The sequence below is a fragment of the Triticum dicoccoides genome, chromosome 7B, assembly GCF_002162155.2.
Source record: "Triticum dicoccoides isolate Atlit2015 ecotype Zavitan chromosome 7B, WEW_v2.0, whole genome shotgun sequence".
Lineage (NCBI taxonomy): Eukaryota > Viridiplantae > Streptophyta > Magnoliopsida > Poales > Poaceae > Triticum > Triticum dicoccoides.
Window position 1 is genome coordinate 605141584 of NC_041393.1, and position 17401 is coordinate 605158984.

A 17401-nucleotide genomic window follows, 5' to 3' on the forward strand; every position below is an offset into this window, starting at 1 on the left:
AATGTCATAGGAACAACTAGTCAACTTGGTGCTGTAATGTTGGACTTCCACGTTGTGTTGTGCGCCTTTCTCAGAGAAATCGAAATTATTCTGCTAGCATATCAACATGGTCCCACTGTGTTTTTTGCAGGATTGTTCTCGGAAGTGCACTGAGCAGCTCAAATAGATGAAGATGAATTCAACAACATCTCTGAACCGACTTTCTCTTTTCTCAAACAGCACCTGGGGGAGCATGTCAACCCACTTTCCGTAATCGTGGAACCGAGTTTGGAGCTGAAATTTTTCCACACACAAAAGAGGCAAAATTGAATATATGGGCTCACAACTACAAGCCTTTTTTTCTGTACGGAGATGTACACTACACACACGACTGTACAATCTGTTAGAAAACAAATCCTTCTACTCAGATTACACCTAGTCTAGCAAAGCACAAGATTACCACCTGTATCTGCTCTACTTTTAACTACATTTCCACCTGCAGGTTCACATCTGCATTTTCCAGGCAGGATACTACCTCTTGGATGCTTGGCCTCTGGCAAGGATTATGGTTTATACACTTGCAAGCAATTTCAAGCACTTTCAGCATTTGCTCTTCATGCCCTTGTTCTCTCAGCGCTGGATCCAAGACTTCAGTATGCTTTCCCTGGGACGTCATCTCCCGTACCCACTGGACAAGTTCCTTCGACTTGGACAGGACCTCGACGGGCCTTTTCCCTGTGAGCAGCTCAAGCAACACCACTCCAAAACTGTATATGTCTCCCCTCAGTGTGGCCACCCATGCGTGCCCATACTCGGGAGGAATATAACCCAGAGTGCCGACCAGCTCAGTTGTGACATGTGTATCATAGGGACGGATCAATCTGGCAAGCCCGAAATCTGCAACATAAGCTTTGAAATCTCTGTCAAGGAGGATGTTGCTGGACTTGATATCACGATGTACAATGTGTGGCTTGCAGATATTGTGGATGTAGGAAAGGCCCCGGCTTGCTCCTTGTGCAATCTCTAGCCTTGTTGGCCAGTCAAGCAATGTGTTGCCATTGTCCCTGTTGTGAAGCCAATCATCAAGGCTGCCATTCTCCATGTAAGAATATATGAGGAGCCTTGAGTTTCCCTGGATGTAGTAACCCCATAGAGGCACGAGATTGTCATGTTTCGCCACGGTGAGTGCGTCAACCTCTGCAGTGAATTCCCTTTCCATCAGGCACATTTCGCCGTTGAGCTTCTTGATGGCAAGCTTGGGTCCATTGGGCAGCTCTGCCTTGTAAACTAGACCATTACCTCCACACCCGATGATGTTCTGCTGGTCGAAGTTGTTTGTGGCCTTTAAGATATCATGGAAGGTGATTTTGCCTGATTCTCCCTTGCCTTGAGGTACCATCACCAAAATGCTTCCTTTCATCACATTGCACAAGTCATCTGACGCAGAGGTGAATGAACTTACCTCTATGTCGCCATTGCTGCTACCCTTGTTTTGGTGGACAGAGTTTGTTCTTCTGAGGGCCATAAGCAGACGTCCCAGCAAGAACAGAATGGCAAGCCCTCCAAAGAACACACCTAATCCAACGGCAGTAATGTTCTTCTTGTTCCAGCGTCTCGGGGACGCTGAAGATGGTCTTGAGTTGCAGCCGTTGTTGATCATAGGGCCACATAACTTTGGATTCCCACTGTAGCTAGAATTTGAAAAAGAATCAAACTGTCCTCCACTTGGAACCTCCCCTTCTAGCTTGTTGTTAGAAACATCAAATTTGGAAAGGAAATGCAGACCATTCAGGGCAGATGGTATTGCACCTGTGAGCTGGTTGTTTGACAAGTCAAGCGTTTGCAGGTTTGTGAGGTTGCAGATTTCTTGTGGTATTTCACCAGTTAAGCTGTTGGAGCTTAAATTAAGAATGTCAAGCATTTTTAGCTGACCAATCTCAGGGGGAATTACACCAGTGAAATTATTGTTGTCCAGACACAGTTTGTTGGGAAAAGCACTGACCATCCGGTACTGACGTAATGGTGTCCAAAATACAGGCAACTCAAGGAACTTTGGGTCCAACTTAGCAGCATTTTTCGCTGATAGTAACATCGGCATCTTTGTCAGTGCAGCTGGTATATTCCCTGTAAGTTTGTTGCTTGATATATCTAGAAAGAACAGGAAGCCCAGCCCATCAATCCAGGATGGTATCGGTCCAGTGAGTTGATTCAATGATAGGTCTAGCATCTCCAATTTTTCAAGCTTTGATATCCAAAGCGGGATTTGCCCAACCAATGGGCAATCATCTATGGTGAGTACCTGAAGCTTCTCAAAACCATCAATTCTTTCATCCTGTGGTATGGTTTCACCCTTGAAGTTGGTTCCAATAAGCAGGGAGGTGAGGTTCTTGCATCTCTTGAGCATCTGAAGTGCACTTGTGATATTTGTAAAAGAGTTGCCAGTGATTGAAAAGAAAGAGAGGGACCTGAGATTTCCAATGCTTGGTGAGAACTGGCCTTGAAATTGATTGAAAGCCAGCCGTAACGCAACTAGGTTGGTGCATGAGTAGATACTTTCAGGAATTGTACCAGTGAAGTTGTTCAATGAAAAATCAGCTGTCCTCAGATCCAACATGGTGAAGTTGACTTTGCTAAGTTCCCCGGTAAAACTGTTGTTTCTGATGGTAATGTATCTGAGATTTGAGCAGTTACCTAGGGCCGGTGGCAGCTCACCAGACATCTTGTTGTTGTCCAAGTAGAGTTGCTCCAATCTTGTTAACTGGCCGACAGAATCCGGAATCTTGCCACTGATGCCAGTCGATCCAAGATTAAGGACAGTCAGATTGCTTAGTTTTGCTATGTGGGAGCCATCAATAACTCCTTGCAAGAAATTGTTGGGTAAGGAGAGCTGCTCCAGTGAGGTAGCATTGAAGAGTTCCGGCGGCAGAGCTCCGCTGAGGTTGTTGTGTCCAACCTTGAGCACTTTCAGCATGGAGCAACTGCCAAGCCCTGGGGGAATGTTGCCACTGAATTGGTTGAAACAAAGGTCAAGCATGTCAAATAAGGGGGCGTTGGTGCAGATAGAAGATGGTATTTGTCCTGTGAAGGTGTTGTTGCTCGCATTAAGAGCAACCAGATTCTTCATGGCCTCCCATGTCATGGATGGAAACTGTCCTGTAAACAAATTGCTTGAGATATTCAGCACCTGGAGAGGAAGGCCAGTATCTGAGGATTGCAGCTCCTGCAGACGACCATCCAGGCGGTTGAAGCTGACGTCGAGGACAATAATGCTTCTGGAGAACACCAATTCCGTCGGTAGACTGCCTTCAAGCGAATTATGGGACAGGTTGAGGCGCTTCAGGCCAGCAAGATCGCCGAGGGATGGCGAGACGACCCCTTTGAGACCTTTGGAATCCACCAAGACGTCCGTGACCGTGCCGTCGCCGCTGCAGAGGACGCCATCCCATCGGCAGCAGTCCGTGCCGTTCACCCACGACACGTTGAGACCGCCGCTGCCACCCGGCACGAGCCCACCCAGGAAGCCGAGGAGGGCGCCCCTCTCCTGCTCCGTGCAGGAGCTGGTCGGGGATGCGAAGCAGAGCAGAAGGGCGGCAGCGAGAAGGCTGGCGAATGGCGCGGATGATTTGGTGGTGTATCTACTGCTGCTGCTGCTGCTACGGCATGATGAGCTGAGCGGCTGCATGGTTCCCTCTCATGAAACTCGGCTGCCGCAGGGTTGCTTTGCGCTACTCGGACCTTGATTGCCTAAGCAACCACCATGGGCGATGGGCTCGTGGCGCAGAGCAGCATGGAGGAGGAGGAAGAAGCTGCCTGCTGTTCCCTCGAAGAAAATGGCTAAGGTGAGGCGCTATGGACGCACACACATCCTAATCAGCTCCTTTTGCACGTTTGCCACTAGCGTGTTTTTCAGCCTATGGAGGAGGAAAAGGAGAATGCTGCTGTGTGGGCCCCGTTCCTCATGTTTGACCTTGTTGCTTGGGCCAGCAGCCAGCCTCCGGTTCTGGTATGCAAAAGTCCAACTTCCCTATGCAATACATTAGCTGTTGTATATCCTTTTCTTGGATCGTCACCCGGCTTTGGAAGTTGTTGTTGAATACTGCGCCATGCCCGTATAATAATTCACCAGCTACGTATATCTATGCATATCTTTCTGGCTCAATGGTGCGACCCTGATGGCCAGGGAAACCAAACCGTAACTATCAACAAGTTTACCGCGGCGTAGATGTCAATTGCGCTCGGTATTTGCATGTCACCGGCGAAAACCGACAGCCATTGACTTGTTAGCCGTTGATAAATCCTCACCGCGAACCCGCGTGAATTTTTGTTTCATCTATTCATCTAAAAAATTCTGCTCTTACACGTGGAGCCTCTTTGCTGAGAAGGCGGGTAGGGTTTCTTTCATTATTGAACAGGGAAAGAAAGGCGGGCGTCGTCGTCGACGCATGAAAGGAACCGGTGCTGAAGATTCCAGCGTCTGCAAGGCACTTCTCTTCTTTTCCCCCTAGTGGTAGGTACATGGAGAGAGCACTTGGAGCTTATCTCTGGGATGGAGCGCGCATAATCTGATCTGATAAAGCAATCAATGATTAACGTCGTGGTCGAACGTCGTTGATGTGTGTGGTTTGGGTGGATGGTTTGATTGAGGAGCAAAGTGGGGAGCTCAACTCAAAGGCGGATAAATGGCGAGATTTGGTGGCAAGTGCGGTCGTAGACCCGCACTACTTTGCAGATTCTTGAGTTCTCTTGGGCGCGAATTTAGGTTTCTGTTTACGTGATCTTTTTGTAAATATTATGTTGTTTTGTATGTACTCTTTCTTTCTACCTGTTCGTCCAAATACGCCGGAAAGGTATTTTTGGGGGTGGGTGGGTACTCCGTTCTTGACCCTGCCCGAGGCGTTTACTTTTTGGAGCTCCGTTGGAGAGGGAGAGGGAGAGGGAGGGGTGATGTGTATACGTCTGCAGGGAAGCTTTTCTTTCCGGTTTGTTTTCCTCCTTTGGACCTACCGCGAGTATGACCTAGAGACCACACCCTTCTATGACCTATGCACGGATCACGACAAGGAAAACACATCAAGCAGCGAGCTAGCGTAGCGTGCGTGGGATTCAATTCGAGATGGCCACTTGAGCAAAAGTCGCCGGAGGCTGGAGCAGCCATGGAGCTGTGAGCTGCATGCATGTGCTGTCGCCCATTGCAGTCTACGGCGATCGATCGACATAGAGATATGGATCAAACTACTAAATGCCATCCACAGAGTACCATCTTCTTATTTTTGCGGGGAGAAGATGCCATCCATCCACTATCTGCAAGTGCGCTAGGTTTATAATCTAACAACTTTTTTTTACATGATGATGGTGGCGACGTGGCTCTACATTAGTCAGTTCTACTGGATTCGATCTAAGATATGTTCTTGTTTGTCGCCGCTGATTTATCACGGATGCCGCGTGTGATTGTCTCTGTCTAGGAGAAAAATGGCGGTCATGTCTGAATCAAACTATGCAACTCAGAGTATCTCCAATAGCTGCCCTATAATAGGTTACCAAAACTTGCTTTGGAATATAGTTTGGGGCATGAAAAAGTGTTTTTTAGGCACGAAAGGGTGACCGTCTCCATCGACTGCCCTAAAACGGCGCACTTCAATAGCCGCACTCAAATAAGGCAGCCGCACCACATATTTGTTGTGCACAATTGCATATGTATTGAACAAAATATAAACTCTGAATATAATTTAACTTTGCTGGATCACCACACAAATAAGAATGAACAACATATTAACTAGAACTTCAAATCCACATATCAAATTATAATAGTTCAACATATTGAACAAAACAACCCCTAAAAAACATATTGAACAAAACAGGACAAAACTATGCAACTCAGGCCTCCACATTCTTTTTTGTGGGGAATTCATACTTCCACTCGGTAACCCAAGGGTGAAACTTACTTACCCCACTTGCTCTTGCCGTCTGCCAATATGTAAATATTTCTAAAAAGTTGGAAGGGTGAAACTTACTTACCCCACTTGCTCTTGCCGTCTGCCAATATGTAAATATTTCTAAAAAAAGTTGGAAATATGGACATGAGATCTATCTTTTTTTTTTTGCGGAAAGACATGAGATCTATCTATTATGTAACAAAATTTTAAATTCAAATTCAATGTGTATAGTAAGAAACAATACCTAGATATGGCCTTATTTTTTAGAGTTTCTTCTTCTTCATGTGTATATCGAATTGAGGATTTAAAACGTGACAGGATAGGTCCATCTTGTTGGAGTGTTGTCAATTTTTGTTGGAATGATTATTACTTTTTTGGACGAACAGATTGTGAAATGTTGGGTGAGGCTTACCAGTCATCAACCCCTCTTGGTTTAACTTCCCTTCCAAGTTTTTGATGGCATGTGGTCAGGACAATTCTTTGCTGCATATGGATTTTATTTTTACTCGTAGAAATCTATTTTTTGTAGGATAACTAACTCGAAATCCTCTTTCTTTAGCTTAGTCATGTAAGCCACATGTATAATGTTTATTATTCACTATAGATCTTATTTAGTGCCAAATGAATCATTTTTCCTGTTAGTTGTACCTCATGTTGTTTGCATGTTGGTGTAGGTTTTATGTTCTCATGTGTTGTTTCAAAAATATGTATGATAGATCTTAACCGGTTTTCTTTTGCACAATGGTAAGCACTTGGTTCGGCGCATGATCCTACAAAGGACAATTTATTTATGGAAAATGATTCTCCCCAGTCTAACACATTTCCTTTCTGGGCATCTTCATCCGTGCTCCTTCTTATTCTCGGTGGCATATTTCTTACTCTTTGATATCTATTTTTGTTCAGATAACCAACTCGAATTATCTTTCCCTAGTTTAGTCATATAAGTAGTATGTATAATTTTTTAACTATAGACGCACTTGGTTTGATACATGATCCTACAAAGTATATTTTGTTTAGGGAAGATGATTCTCCCCACTCTAGTGCACTGCCTATCCGAGCGTCTTCATGTTCGCTCCCCTCTCATTCTTGGTAGCATAGGAATTTTGTACTCACTGATGTCTATTTTACATCTGATAAGCAACTCAGAGTTATTTTTCCATGGTTTAGTCATATAACCAACATGTATAATAAATTAATTAAATGTAGATCTTACTCGAATTTTTTTTGGTTAGTGTTAAGCACTTGAATATGATACACACTCCTACAAAGTACGTTTTGGTTAGGTAGAGAAAGGGGGTGGAGGGGGACCCCCCCCCCCCCTCTTTCTCAGAAAGAAACTATAGATCTTACTCAGATTTATTTTCCATAGAGGTAAGCACTTGGTTTGGTGCATGATCCTACAAAGTACATTTTATTTAAGGAAAATGATTCTTCACTCCAGCGCAATGCCTTTTCGAGTGTCTGTTTCATGCCCACTTATGATTCTCATATATATGTTTTTTACTCTTTGATATTATTTTTCTTCTACTAACCAACTTGAATTCTTTTTCCCTATCCCTAGTTAACGTATAAGTCATATGTATAATTTTATAACTATAGATCTTAATTGAATTTCTTTTATGTTAATGGTAAGCACTTGGTTTGATACATGAACCTACACAATATATTTTATTTAAGGAAAATGATTCTCCTCATTGTAGTGCATTGCCTTTGTGAGTGCCTTCATGCCCACTCCCTTCCCATTCTCGGTTGCATATGAATTTGGTACTCATTGATATCTATTTTTCTTTTGATAAGCATCTAAGAGTTTTTCCATGGCTTAGTCATATAAGAAGCATGTATAATAAAAAAGTTAACTATATATATTAATCGAATTCCTTTCGGTTAGTGATAAGCACATGATTTGATACACGATCCCACAAAGTACATTTCTTCAGGAAAATGATTCTCCTCGCTCCAGTGCATTGCCTTTCCGAGTGCGTTCATGCCCGCTCCTTCCCTCTTCCCCCTTCATGTCTCCTTTTTCTTCTATGATGTCACCTTCCTCCTACACCACTTCTACCATGATATCTCCTCCACCCATCACCTCAACATTGGAGCTAGTGGTGCCCTCAAAATAATAGCTTGTTGAGCCACTGAGCTCGAGGAATATGGCGGCCGCAACCAGATGGTCTCAGCCATCAAAAAATTCAATGATGTGGTTGTGGCAAGCCGAATTTGTGTGGCTTAGACAATTATGGCGAGCTTTTTCTTGGTGTGTTATGCATGCATTATTATTGTTGCGTACACACTTTGTTATGCTGCATTGATTATTATTTTCTATTTCCTATGTTGTGTATGTTTGTTGATGTTGTTAAATATGTTTTATGTTACATTTTTTATAAAAGTTTGATGAGCTGATTTCTTATGTTGCATGAATTTATAGAATGTGGCATATTTGCAATGGCCTAGAAATTGTATGGCCAGACCTTTTATGCTATTATGGTGGCACGTCTTATGTTTGGCCCCATCATAGGTGGGTCAGATGATCAAGGACGTGGCCTGTTGACCGACACCCATAATTCAGCTTTATACCATGGATTTGTCTACATCCTAGTTGGCCCAGAAAATCTTATTTCTTAATCTACTTTACAACTTCTTTACCCAAATCTACAAAAATGTTCACCGTGATGTGACAATTTGTACATCTAGTGTGAAAGTAAAAGTTATTGTCGCTTTACCAATTTGTTTAATGATTTGGTGGAAAAGAGTATTGTTTGAGTCAGACCAGGAAAATCTTATTTCTCAGTCGGCCCTACAAATTTGTTCATTATTTGATCTAATTTTTTCACAGTGCCGTAATAATTTGTCCTTCCAGAGCATAAAGAATGCATCTTTTGTAGAGTTTTCTTGTTTTAAAATGTCATCTTGTATAGGTCGACCGGGAACTATATAAGGGTCTGTTTGGTTCCAATAAGTCACCTGACTTATAAGTCAGGTGACTTAAAACCAGTGACTTATAAGTCATGCCCGTTTGGTTGTCACCTCACTTATAAGTCATCTCACCACACCTTCCCATCTAATCCACATCATACAGGTGGTGGGACCCACGCAAAAGGAGATGACTTATAAGTTTTAAGTTGGGGTGGAGCAACTTATGACTTATAAGTTGGGATGACTTATAAGTCGGGTCTATTTGACAAAATAAGTCACTTTTTTCACTTTTCGACTTATAAGTTGGTGACTTATTTGAAACCAAACAGGCCCTAAGAATGCAAATGTGTTCTATGTATACCTGGCCATACCTCGGGCCGGGCCTAGCCAAGCCCGGCGCAAAAAACCCGAGCCCGGCCCGAACACCTAAAAGCCCGTCGGGCTTCGGGCCGGCTCGGCCCAACCTTCAGGAAAGCGCAAAAAACGACGGGCCCGGGCCCGGCCTTCGGGCTCAAAATCTAGGCCCGAGCCCGGCCCGGGGGCAGCGTCGGGCCGGGCCGGGTCGGGCTGGGCCGGCCGGGCCGGGCTTCCCATGGCCAGGTATAGTTCTATGCATTAGCCAAGTGAGTAGTCACATCAACTCGATGGAGTGCTTGGTCTTTGAGGGCGAGTTTTTTTTAGATGAAGGGCAAGTATCTTGAATTGCCTCTCGACCTTCCCCAGAAACTCCCAGGAGTAGCACGCAGTGTGTAGCTAGCTAGCAGCCTAGCACTAGTACACAGCTAGACGACGACGAGGTACGTAGGCTGGTGACGGGCGCGGCAACGAAGGCGTCCAAGCTCCGATGTGTTTGCGGTTTCTGACTTTTGAACCTTTCGGCTCTGGGGACTGCGGGGCCCCTGTTGGTTCCGGTGAGGGCCAGGGTGACGTCGATCTCCCTCTCGGTCGTAACGCGCACGCGGGGATCGATCGATGCGACGAGAAGATGGACTGAACGTTGGGTGGGATACGCATGACCGGTTGACACGATCGCGGGCGGGTTCAACCGGTGGTTGGGGACGCGACGCGAATCGTTCCGGTCCGGCGCGTGAGTTGTGACCGAGTGCCGAAAGGGTTATATATTAGCCAAAAAGAGATCGTGATATTGTTAGGTCTTGTTCTCGGCCACATGTGCACGTGTAACACATCATGCTAGGAAATGCACTGGTCATTTCTTTTCTGTAATACTAGAACGTACTCGGTACTTCAGTTCGTGCACGAGCTCGGAACCTTTTGGAAGGAAGATCGGAAGAAACTGAAAAATATAGAGAGAAAGTGGCCGTGTACGTAGCACCGGTCCTACTTGCGTAATTTTCGTCCATTTGTTTTCCGCGTCCAGATCTACGTGCAATGCAAAGTCAGCAACGCATCTGTTTGGACTTCGCCGTTCTCCTTGGATTATTACATAATGTCAACATCTTTTGTGAAATGTTCATTTGTTTTTTTAGCAGTTGGTGCGCGCTACGTCGAATTAGGTGGGGGTGGTTTTGAGGTTTGGCGCTTGTCTTATTGACTAGCCCGTACGCGCTAATCTGGTATTAATAGACTTATATTTCATTTAGTCAGCAGCAGCAGTGACGACCTCTTCTTTTTAGGGGAAACTCGCTGCGTTTATTTATTCAATAAACTCAGGTTCCGATCCTTCTCGAGTACGTCTGTCTGGACATACTCGACGGAGCTCCAACATAGAATATTGCCGTCTCTTTAGAGCGTTGAGATTAAAGTTTCTCGCCTTATGGCATAATTTGATGTCAGGTGTTTCAGATCTATGCAAGGGTTCAACAATGACGACTGCGGCTCCAGAAGGCTGGTCCTTATGGGCATGTGCACGAAGACTTCTTAGCTATCATTGACAATGTCAAGCCGGCTCCGGTAGAGAAGCGGTGACAGTGGCGCGTCGGCGGCTCGTTCTGACGGTAGTAGTGGTTGTTTGAGTCTTTTGGAATCTCAATGTAATTTTTATTATGTTCGAGATGCTTTGTACTTCTACTGAACTTTGATAATAACTCTAGATCATTTAAAAAAAAACTCCGCTGACTCCGACAACCAAATGCACAACTAGACCCGGAGGTACATGTAACCAAGTTTTACAACGCTTATTAACGCAGCCTTCCCTAGTTAAGCGGGGTGCAGCTACGTTGCCAGAACGGCCAACCCAACACGCTTTGAAATCACCTAAACTCTTGAGCAAACTCTTTATCTCCTTGATGATGCGCCCAAACTGTGATCTACCACTTTCTTCTGATTGTAGCCACATGGCCACCGTCTGACTATCGGTCTCCAGCAGGATCCTTTGGAGCCCCAGCTCTTTGCCAACTGAGCTGCGCGTCTGCAAGCCATAAGCTCGGACAACGCAGAGTCAGAGACGTGGGCAAAAATGGCAGGCCGCTGCTACGAACGTGGCATGGTGATCCCTCAGGATCGTCCTTCCACCTCCATGCCCGTACGATTTATCAACACCGCCGTCTGCATTTGCCTTGATCCAGTCTTCCACCGGAGGAGACCATCGCTGCTTTGTAGCCCTGCCCCGCAATGACGTCGTCACCGCCTCATAGGGGCAGCTTTCTTAGTAACATGAGTCGCATGCCATTCCTCCATCAGAAGCCATACACGATCAGCTAAAGCTTCAGGGTCCTCCATTTTCGTTGTGTCTCGTGCTTCATTTCTGGCTAGCCAAAGATGGTAGATAGTGTTGGGATATCCTTCTCGTGTGGGCTGTGAGAAGATGACCATTTAAAACCTTTTAGGCAGCCTAAAAAGGTGCAGAAGCCCACTACCCATTAGGGTTATGGCCTAGGGTTAGTTTTCAAACTTTGCACGTGAGTGGATGGGGATGCTTTACCCTCCATCCAGCAACCATCATCAAGTGTGATGGAAATCAGTTCATCCTCCAAGGAAGAAAAAAGAAAACCAAAAGAGGAAGGGAAGAAGAGGAAGATTGAAGAAAGAAGCAAATGGAGCTCCTCCCCAAAGTTGTGATGGTCCAGATCCACTACCTTGTCTCCTTCAAGCTTCGGTTCCACCATCTTTCATGAGATTGTTCCAATCCCTCAAGTACCTGTCTATAGTTTTCTGTCTTGAAGGGGGGCTCTACGGGCTTTTTCAACCTATAAGCAGACCTTTGTATACACCCTTGTAACTGAACTAGCTATTCACAAAGAATCCCTAGCTCTTGAGCCCCGAATCTTGTGGTGTTCATCCACAATTCAGAAATTTTGATGTATGAGATCCTTAAATGTTGTCTAGAAAAAAACTTGTTGTATCCTCAAGATTCAGGAGGACCAAAGGGGGCAATTTTTCCTCCTGCGGTGTAGCTCAAAACCCACCGCCAAGCCATTTATTAGTAAGCGCCAAGAGTGAATTTTCACTTTCCCTGGGACCTTCTCAAGAAGCAGCACGTAGTGACGATCGGACCTAAACATCTAACACACATCACATTTGTATCGAAAAAACACAAGAAAATCAGCTCGGTAACGCCTTTCCTTGATTGGTTAGTATTGATAGAGCTTGGACCACTCGTCAGTGACATAATGTTAGGGCATCTTCAATGCCAATCCTCAAACCACGCGCATCCATTCGGACCACGCTTAGGCTGATTGTAATGGGAGTATCATAGGTAGTATCATGCATGCCAACTATGCAATTTTGATGAGGTGGCATAGAATTAAATGAAGAAGAGAGCCTTGAGTATCATATTAAATGATGTGCTATTTTGTGTCATGCATGACAATAAATGTAGTCATGTATGATACCAACATATGATACCATGCATTACGGATGTAGTATCATATACTAGTATCATATGCATGATACTAGTATATGATACTCCCCGTTACAACCAGCCTTAGCTAGGGAAGGCTTATTAATGCATCCATCCAACCCGGATCTGTATCAGTCCGCCGACTGGTCCGAACACGTTTTTTTTCATAAATTGGAAGCAAACTCGGGAAGGGCTTTGTGGGAGTCCAGACCGTTGCCACGTAAGACTCCAACACCCTGGCCCACGCAAATCCCCCTCCTGGTCCCATTCTCTTCTACTCCGCTCTGCTCCCGCTTACTTTGCATCTGCGCCCTCCTCCTCCGCCGTTGTACCTTTTCGGTTGCCACCCATGCATTGTCAGACGTCCGCAGCCACCACCCTGCGCCCGCTCGCCTTGTACCACGACGACATCCACCCAGGATCCGTACGCAGCTAGGTACCTTCCGCCCCTCTGTCGAATACGTTCATGGCGGACACCACGCCAGGCAGGTGTTCGGTGAAATTCCATTGAGCTTATTTTCAAATTTCATGTCATTTTTTAGAGTAAGAAGGATAGCGGGATATTCAACCATGGAGAATGAGTTAGTGTGTGATGCGTGGTTGTCCATATCTACGGACTTCATAGCCAAGAGCGGAAGGGGGCTCTTTTGGCAGCGCGTGCATGGTTTCTTTCATGTGTGAAAGGACATTGCGTCCTACGACATGCACATCATCCATGAACGCAATGTGAAGTTGTTCATCGATGGTAGACCATCAAGAACTTTGTCATGAAGTTTTTGAAGGAAATATGCCCTAGAGGCAATAATAAAGTTATTATTTATTTCCTTATTTCATGATAAATGTTTATTATTCATGCTAGAATTGTATTAACCGGAAACATGATACATGTGTGAATACATAGACAAACTTAAAGTCACTAGTATGCCTCTACTTGACTAGCTCATTAATCAAAGATGATTATGTTTCCTAACCATAGAAATGAGTTGTCATTTGATTAACGGGATCACATCATTAGGGGAATGATGTGATTGACATGACCCATTCCGTTAGCTTAGCACTTGATCGTTTAGTATGTTTCTATTGCTTTCTTCATGACTTATACATGTTCCTACAACTATGAGATTATGCAACTCCCGTTTACCGGAGGAACACTTTGTGCGCTACCAAACGTCACAACGTAACTGGGTGATTAACTGATTATAAAGGAGCTCTACAGGTGTCTCCAAAGGTACATGTTGAGTTGGCGTATTTCGAGATTAGGTTTTGTCACTCCGATTGTCGGAGAGGTATCTCTGGGCCCTCTCGGTAATGCACATCACTATAAGCCTTGCAAGCAATGTAGCTAATGAGTTAGTTACGAAATGATGCATCACGTAACGAGTAAAGAGACTTGCTGGTAACGAGATTGAACTAGGTATTGAGATACCGACGATCGAATCTCGGGCAAGTAACATACCAATGACAAAGGGAACAACGTATGTTGTTATGCGGTTTGACCGATAAAGATCTTCGTAGAATATGTAGGAGCCAATATGGGCATCCAGGTTCCGCTATTGGTTATTGACCAGAGAGATGTCTCGGTCATGTCTACATAGTTCTCGAACCCGTAGGGTCCGCACGCTTAATGTTCGTTGACGATATAGTATTATATGAGTTATGTACGTTGGTTACCGAATGTTGTTTGGAGTCCCGAATGAGATCACGAACATGACGAGGAACTCCGGAATGGTCCAGAGATAAAGTTTAATATATGGGATAATGTTGTTTGGTCTCTGGAAGGATTCCGAGATTCACCAGAAGGGGTTCCGGATGTTTCCCGAAATGTTTGGGTATGAGAACACGTTATTTGGGCCAAAGGGGAAAGCCCACAAGGTTTTTGGAAAGCGCAAAAGGAAGTTTTGCGGAGTCCAGGGGCCAGACGCCAGGTGAGGGAGTCCTGGATAAAGGGGTATTCGGACAGCCGGACTATATTCATCGTCCAGACTATAGAAGCGTCAAGATACAAGACTCAAGACTTCGGCTCGTGTCCAGATGGGACTCTCCTTTGCGTGGAAGACAAGCTTGGCAATCCAGATATTATGTTTCCTTCCTTGTAACCGACTCCATGTAAACCCTAGCTCTCCGGTGTCTATATAAACCGGAGAGCATGGTCCTTAGAAGGCCGATCACATTTACAATCATACCATCATAGGCTAGCTCTTAGGGTTTAGCCTCTACGATCTCGTGTTAGATCTACTCTTGTATTCCACATATCTTCAATATTAATCAAGCAGGAAGTAGGGTTTTACCTCCATCGAGAGGGCCCGAACCATGGTAAACATTGTGTCCCTTGCTTCCTGTTACCATCAGCCTAAGACGCACAGATCGGGAGCCCCTACCCGAGATCCGCCGGTTTTGACACCGACATTGGTGCTTTCATTGAGAGTTCCTCTGTGTCGTCGCTTCGAGGCTTGATGGCGTCTTCAATCGTCAACAACACGGTCCATGATGAGACTTTTCTCCTCGGGCAGATCTTTGTGTTCGGCCGCTTCGCACTATGGGCCAATTCGCTTGGCCAGTTGGAGCAGATCGACAGCTTCGCCGCTGGCCACCAGATCAGGTTCGGAAACTTGAACTACACGGCAAACATCCATGGAGACTTGATCTTCGACGGGTTCGGGCCTGCGCCAGGAGCGCCGGGCAGTCACGACGAGCACGGCCTAGACCTGCTGCCGGATAGTGCCCGGGACATCATCCCTGAAGCAGCCCCGGATCTAAATCTAGGGCAGGGTGCGTTGCCTATGGACGGAGGGCTGGACCCCGCCCCGCAGGCCGTACACTTATCGACGGTGGAGCCGAACACGGGTCTCAAATCTGCGGAGGCCTGTAACCCTGGGCCCCCGGACTCGTATCCGGCTATTGGCCCTGGCCCGCACACTCTCGAGCCAGCCGAGCTAGGTTGGGCTCTGGTGATGGAGTTTATCGCTGCGGACATCTCTCAGCACTCGCTTTTTGGCAACATGCTGAACTCATTAAAGTCTCTCTCTCTGTCAGGAGGCTCTGAGCCGAACTATGTTCGGCTTGAGTGAGAAGCAAGCGACGAAGGAATTCGCTGCCCACCCACCACCCACTTTGTCGCCACGATCGATGACTCAACCGACGTGCCCGACTTCGACTTCGAAGACATCGACGGTATGGACGACGATGCAAGAAACATACAGGAGCCACCGCTCACAGGGCGGTGGACAGCCACCCCTTCAAACAATATATACATGGTGGACACTCCGAAAGAAGCCAATGGCGACGTGGCAGTGGAGGACAACCCCTCGGGAGGAAAAGCAACATACGGGCGTCTCCGACGCCACTCCAAACCCCGCCACATCAACACCGGTCCCGGAGATAATACGGATAGTACCGAAGAGGAATATAGTCCTGATCAGCCGACCATCAAGCAGGCCGCACAGGCCACGGTGGAATACTTGGAGAGGGATAACTATACACCCCCCTCCGAAGACGAGGTAAGCCTCGACAATGACGAATTCGGCGTGCCTGAAGACCCAGTGGAACAAGTTCGCTTTAGGCGATGACTCATAGCCACTGCAAAGAGTCTGCAAAGGAAGCAAGAGTAGCTTAAGGCCGAACAAGATTTGCTAATAGAACGGTGGACCAATATCCTGGCCACCAAGAAGTACGGACTTGACCGCCCTAACAAAGGGCACACGCGGCACAACTGGCTACCTCAACCTAAGCAGGAAAACCAAAGGCGCATAACATGACGTCCGCACACCACTACGGTCCAAACCAGCAAGAAGGATACACGAAGAAGCAGCCTCAAGCCCCGGTGCAACGGTCATAAACGGAAAATCAGGGAAGCTGGTATCAAGTTAAGAAAATCCCAGTCTGGTCAACGGACAAAGAACAGCTCAAGCCTATTCGGCCAAAGCCACGAATTTGATCAACCATGTGAAATTCACAGTACTCCCAAAAGAACGGCAAAACATACTAATAGAGAATGCCGGATCTACAAAGTGAAGCAACCGGGCGTGTGCCGGAAACATTGAGGGGAGGCGCTTAGTCAAAAGCCCCCCCTAGCTCAACAATACGGCCGATCGCCCCCTACCATACAAACCACAACAATTCAATTGCACACCCCCAGACCTAACAGTCCAGGGGCTCCTCAAACAATAATGCCCTAGCGGGCGCGCAAATAGCACCTTCTACGCGGTGTCAGGCACAAAGGCCAGGATCACTGGCCCGCCGCCCTAACGGTTGTTTTCAGATAACCAAATAAGGCCACGCCACCGGTGCATTCCCCTTATACGGTATCACACCGTATGCTAATAGGATGAACCACGTTGGCTGAGATTCCACATGGTAAATCATCAAGCCAGCACTGGCAATACAGTCACGCCTGCGTGCAGAGCCAAACCCCACCCTTAGAAGCGGAGATCATACAGCTGCCAGAGTAGTAAGTCGCGCATACCTGTCAACATTTTGATATGACAGCCAACTATCTGGACACCAATTGGGGAGTCCGGACTGCTTCTCAAATAGCGGCTGGGGTCACCAGGGTCCGATCAGGAACCTTTGGACCAACCAGGTGAGGACGTTCGGCGGCCTCCGCGCACTTACCTTCACAAACTAACTTTTATGCAGAACAGGTTTGGCGGCGTGAAGTCGGCCCGGACACACAAGGACAGGACCCTGCAGGTTGACGGTAGTTCGGACTCACCTTCGATCCACTCACAGCCCCCTCCAGTCCGGCCACCACAGGTTCCGCCAGAAAACCATCTCTTCT

The 17401-nt window shown here is 46.3% G+C and overlaps 1 protein-coding gene across 1 annotated transcript; it reads right to left on the reverse strand.

The window, feature by feature from the left end:
• Positions 1-305: 305 nt before the first annotated feature.
• Positions 306-4094, reverse strand: LOC119338013 (tyrosine-sulfated glycopeptide receptor 1-like). Its single transcript, XM_037610303.1, has one exon. The coding sequence runs from the start codon at positions 3659-3661 to the stop codon at positions 464-466; it is 3198 nt and encodes a 1065-aa protein (XP_037466200.1). The 5' UTR covers positions 3662-4094; the 3' UTR covers positions 306-463.
• Positions 4095-17401: the final 13307 nt, after the last annotated feature.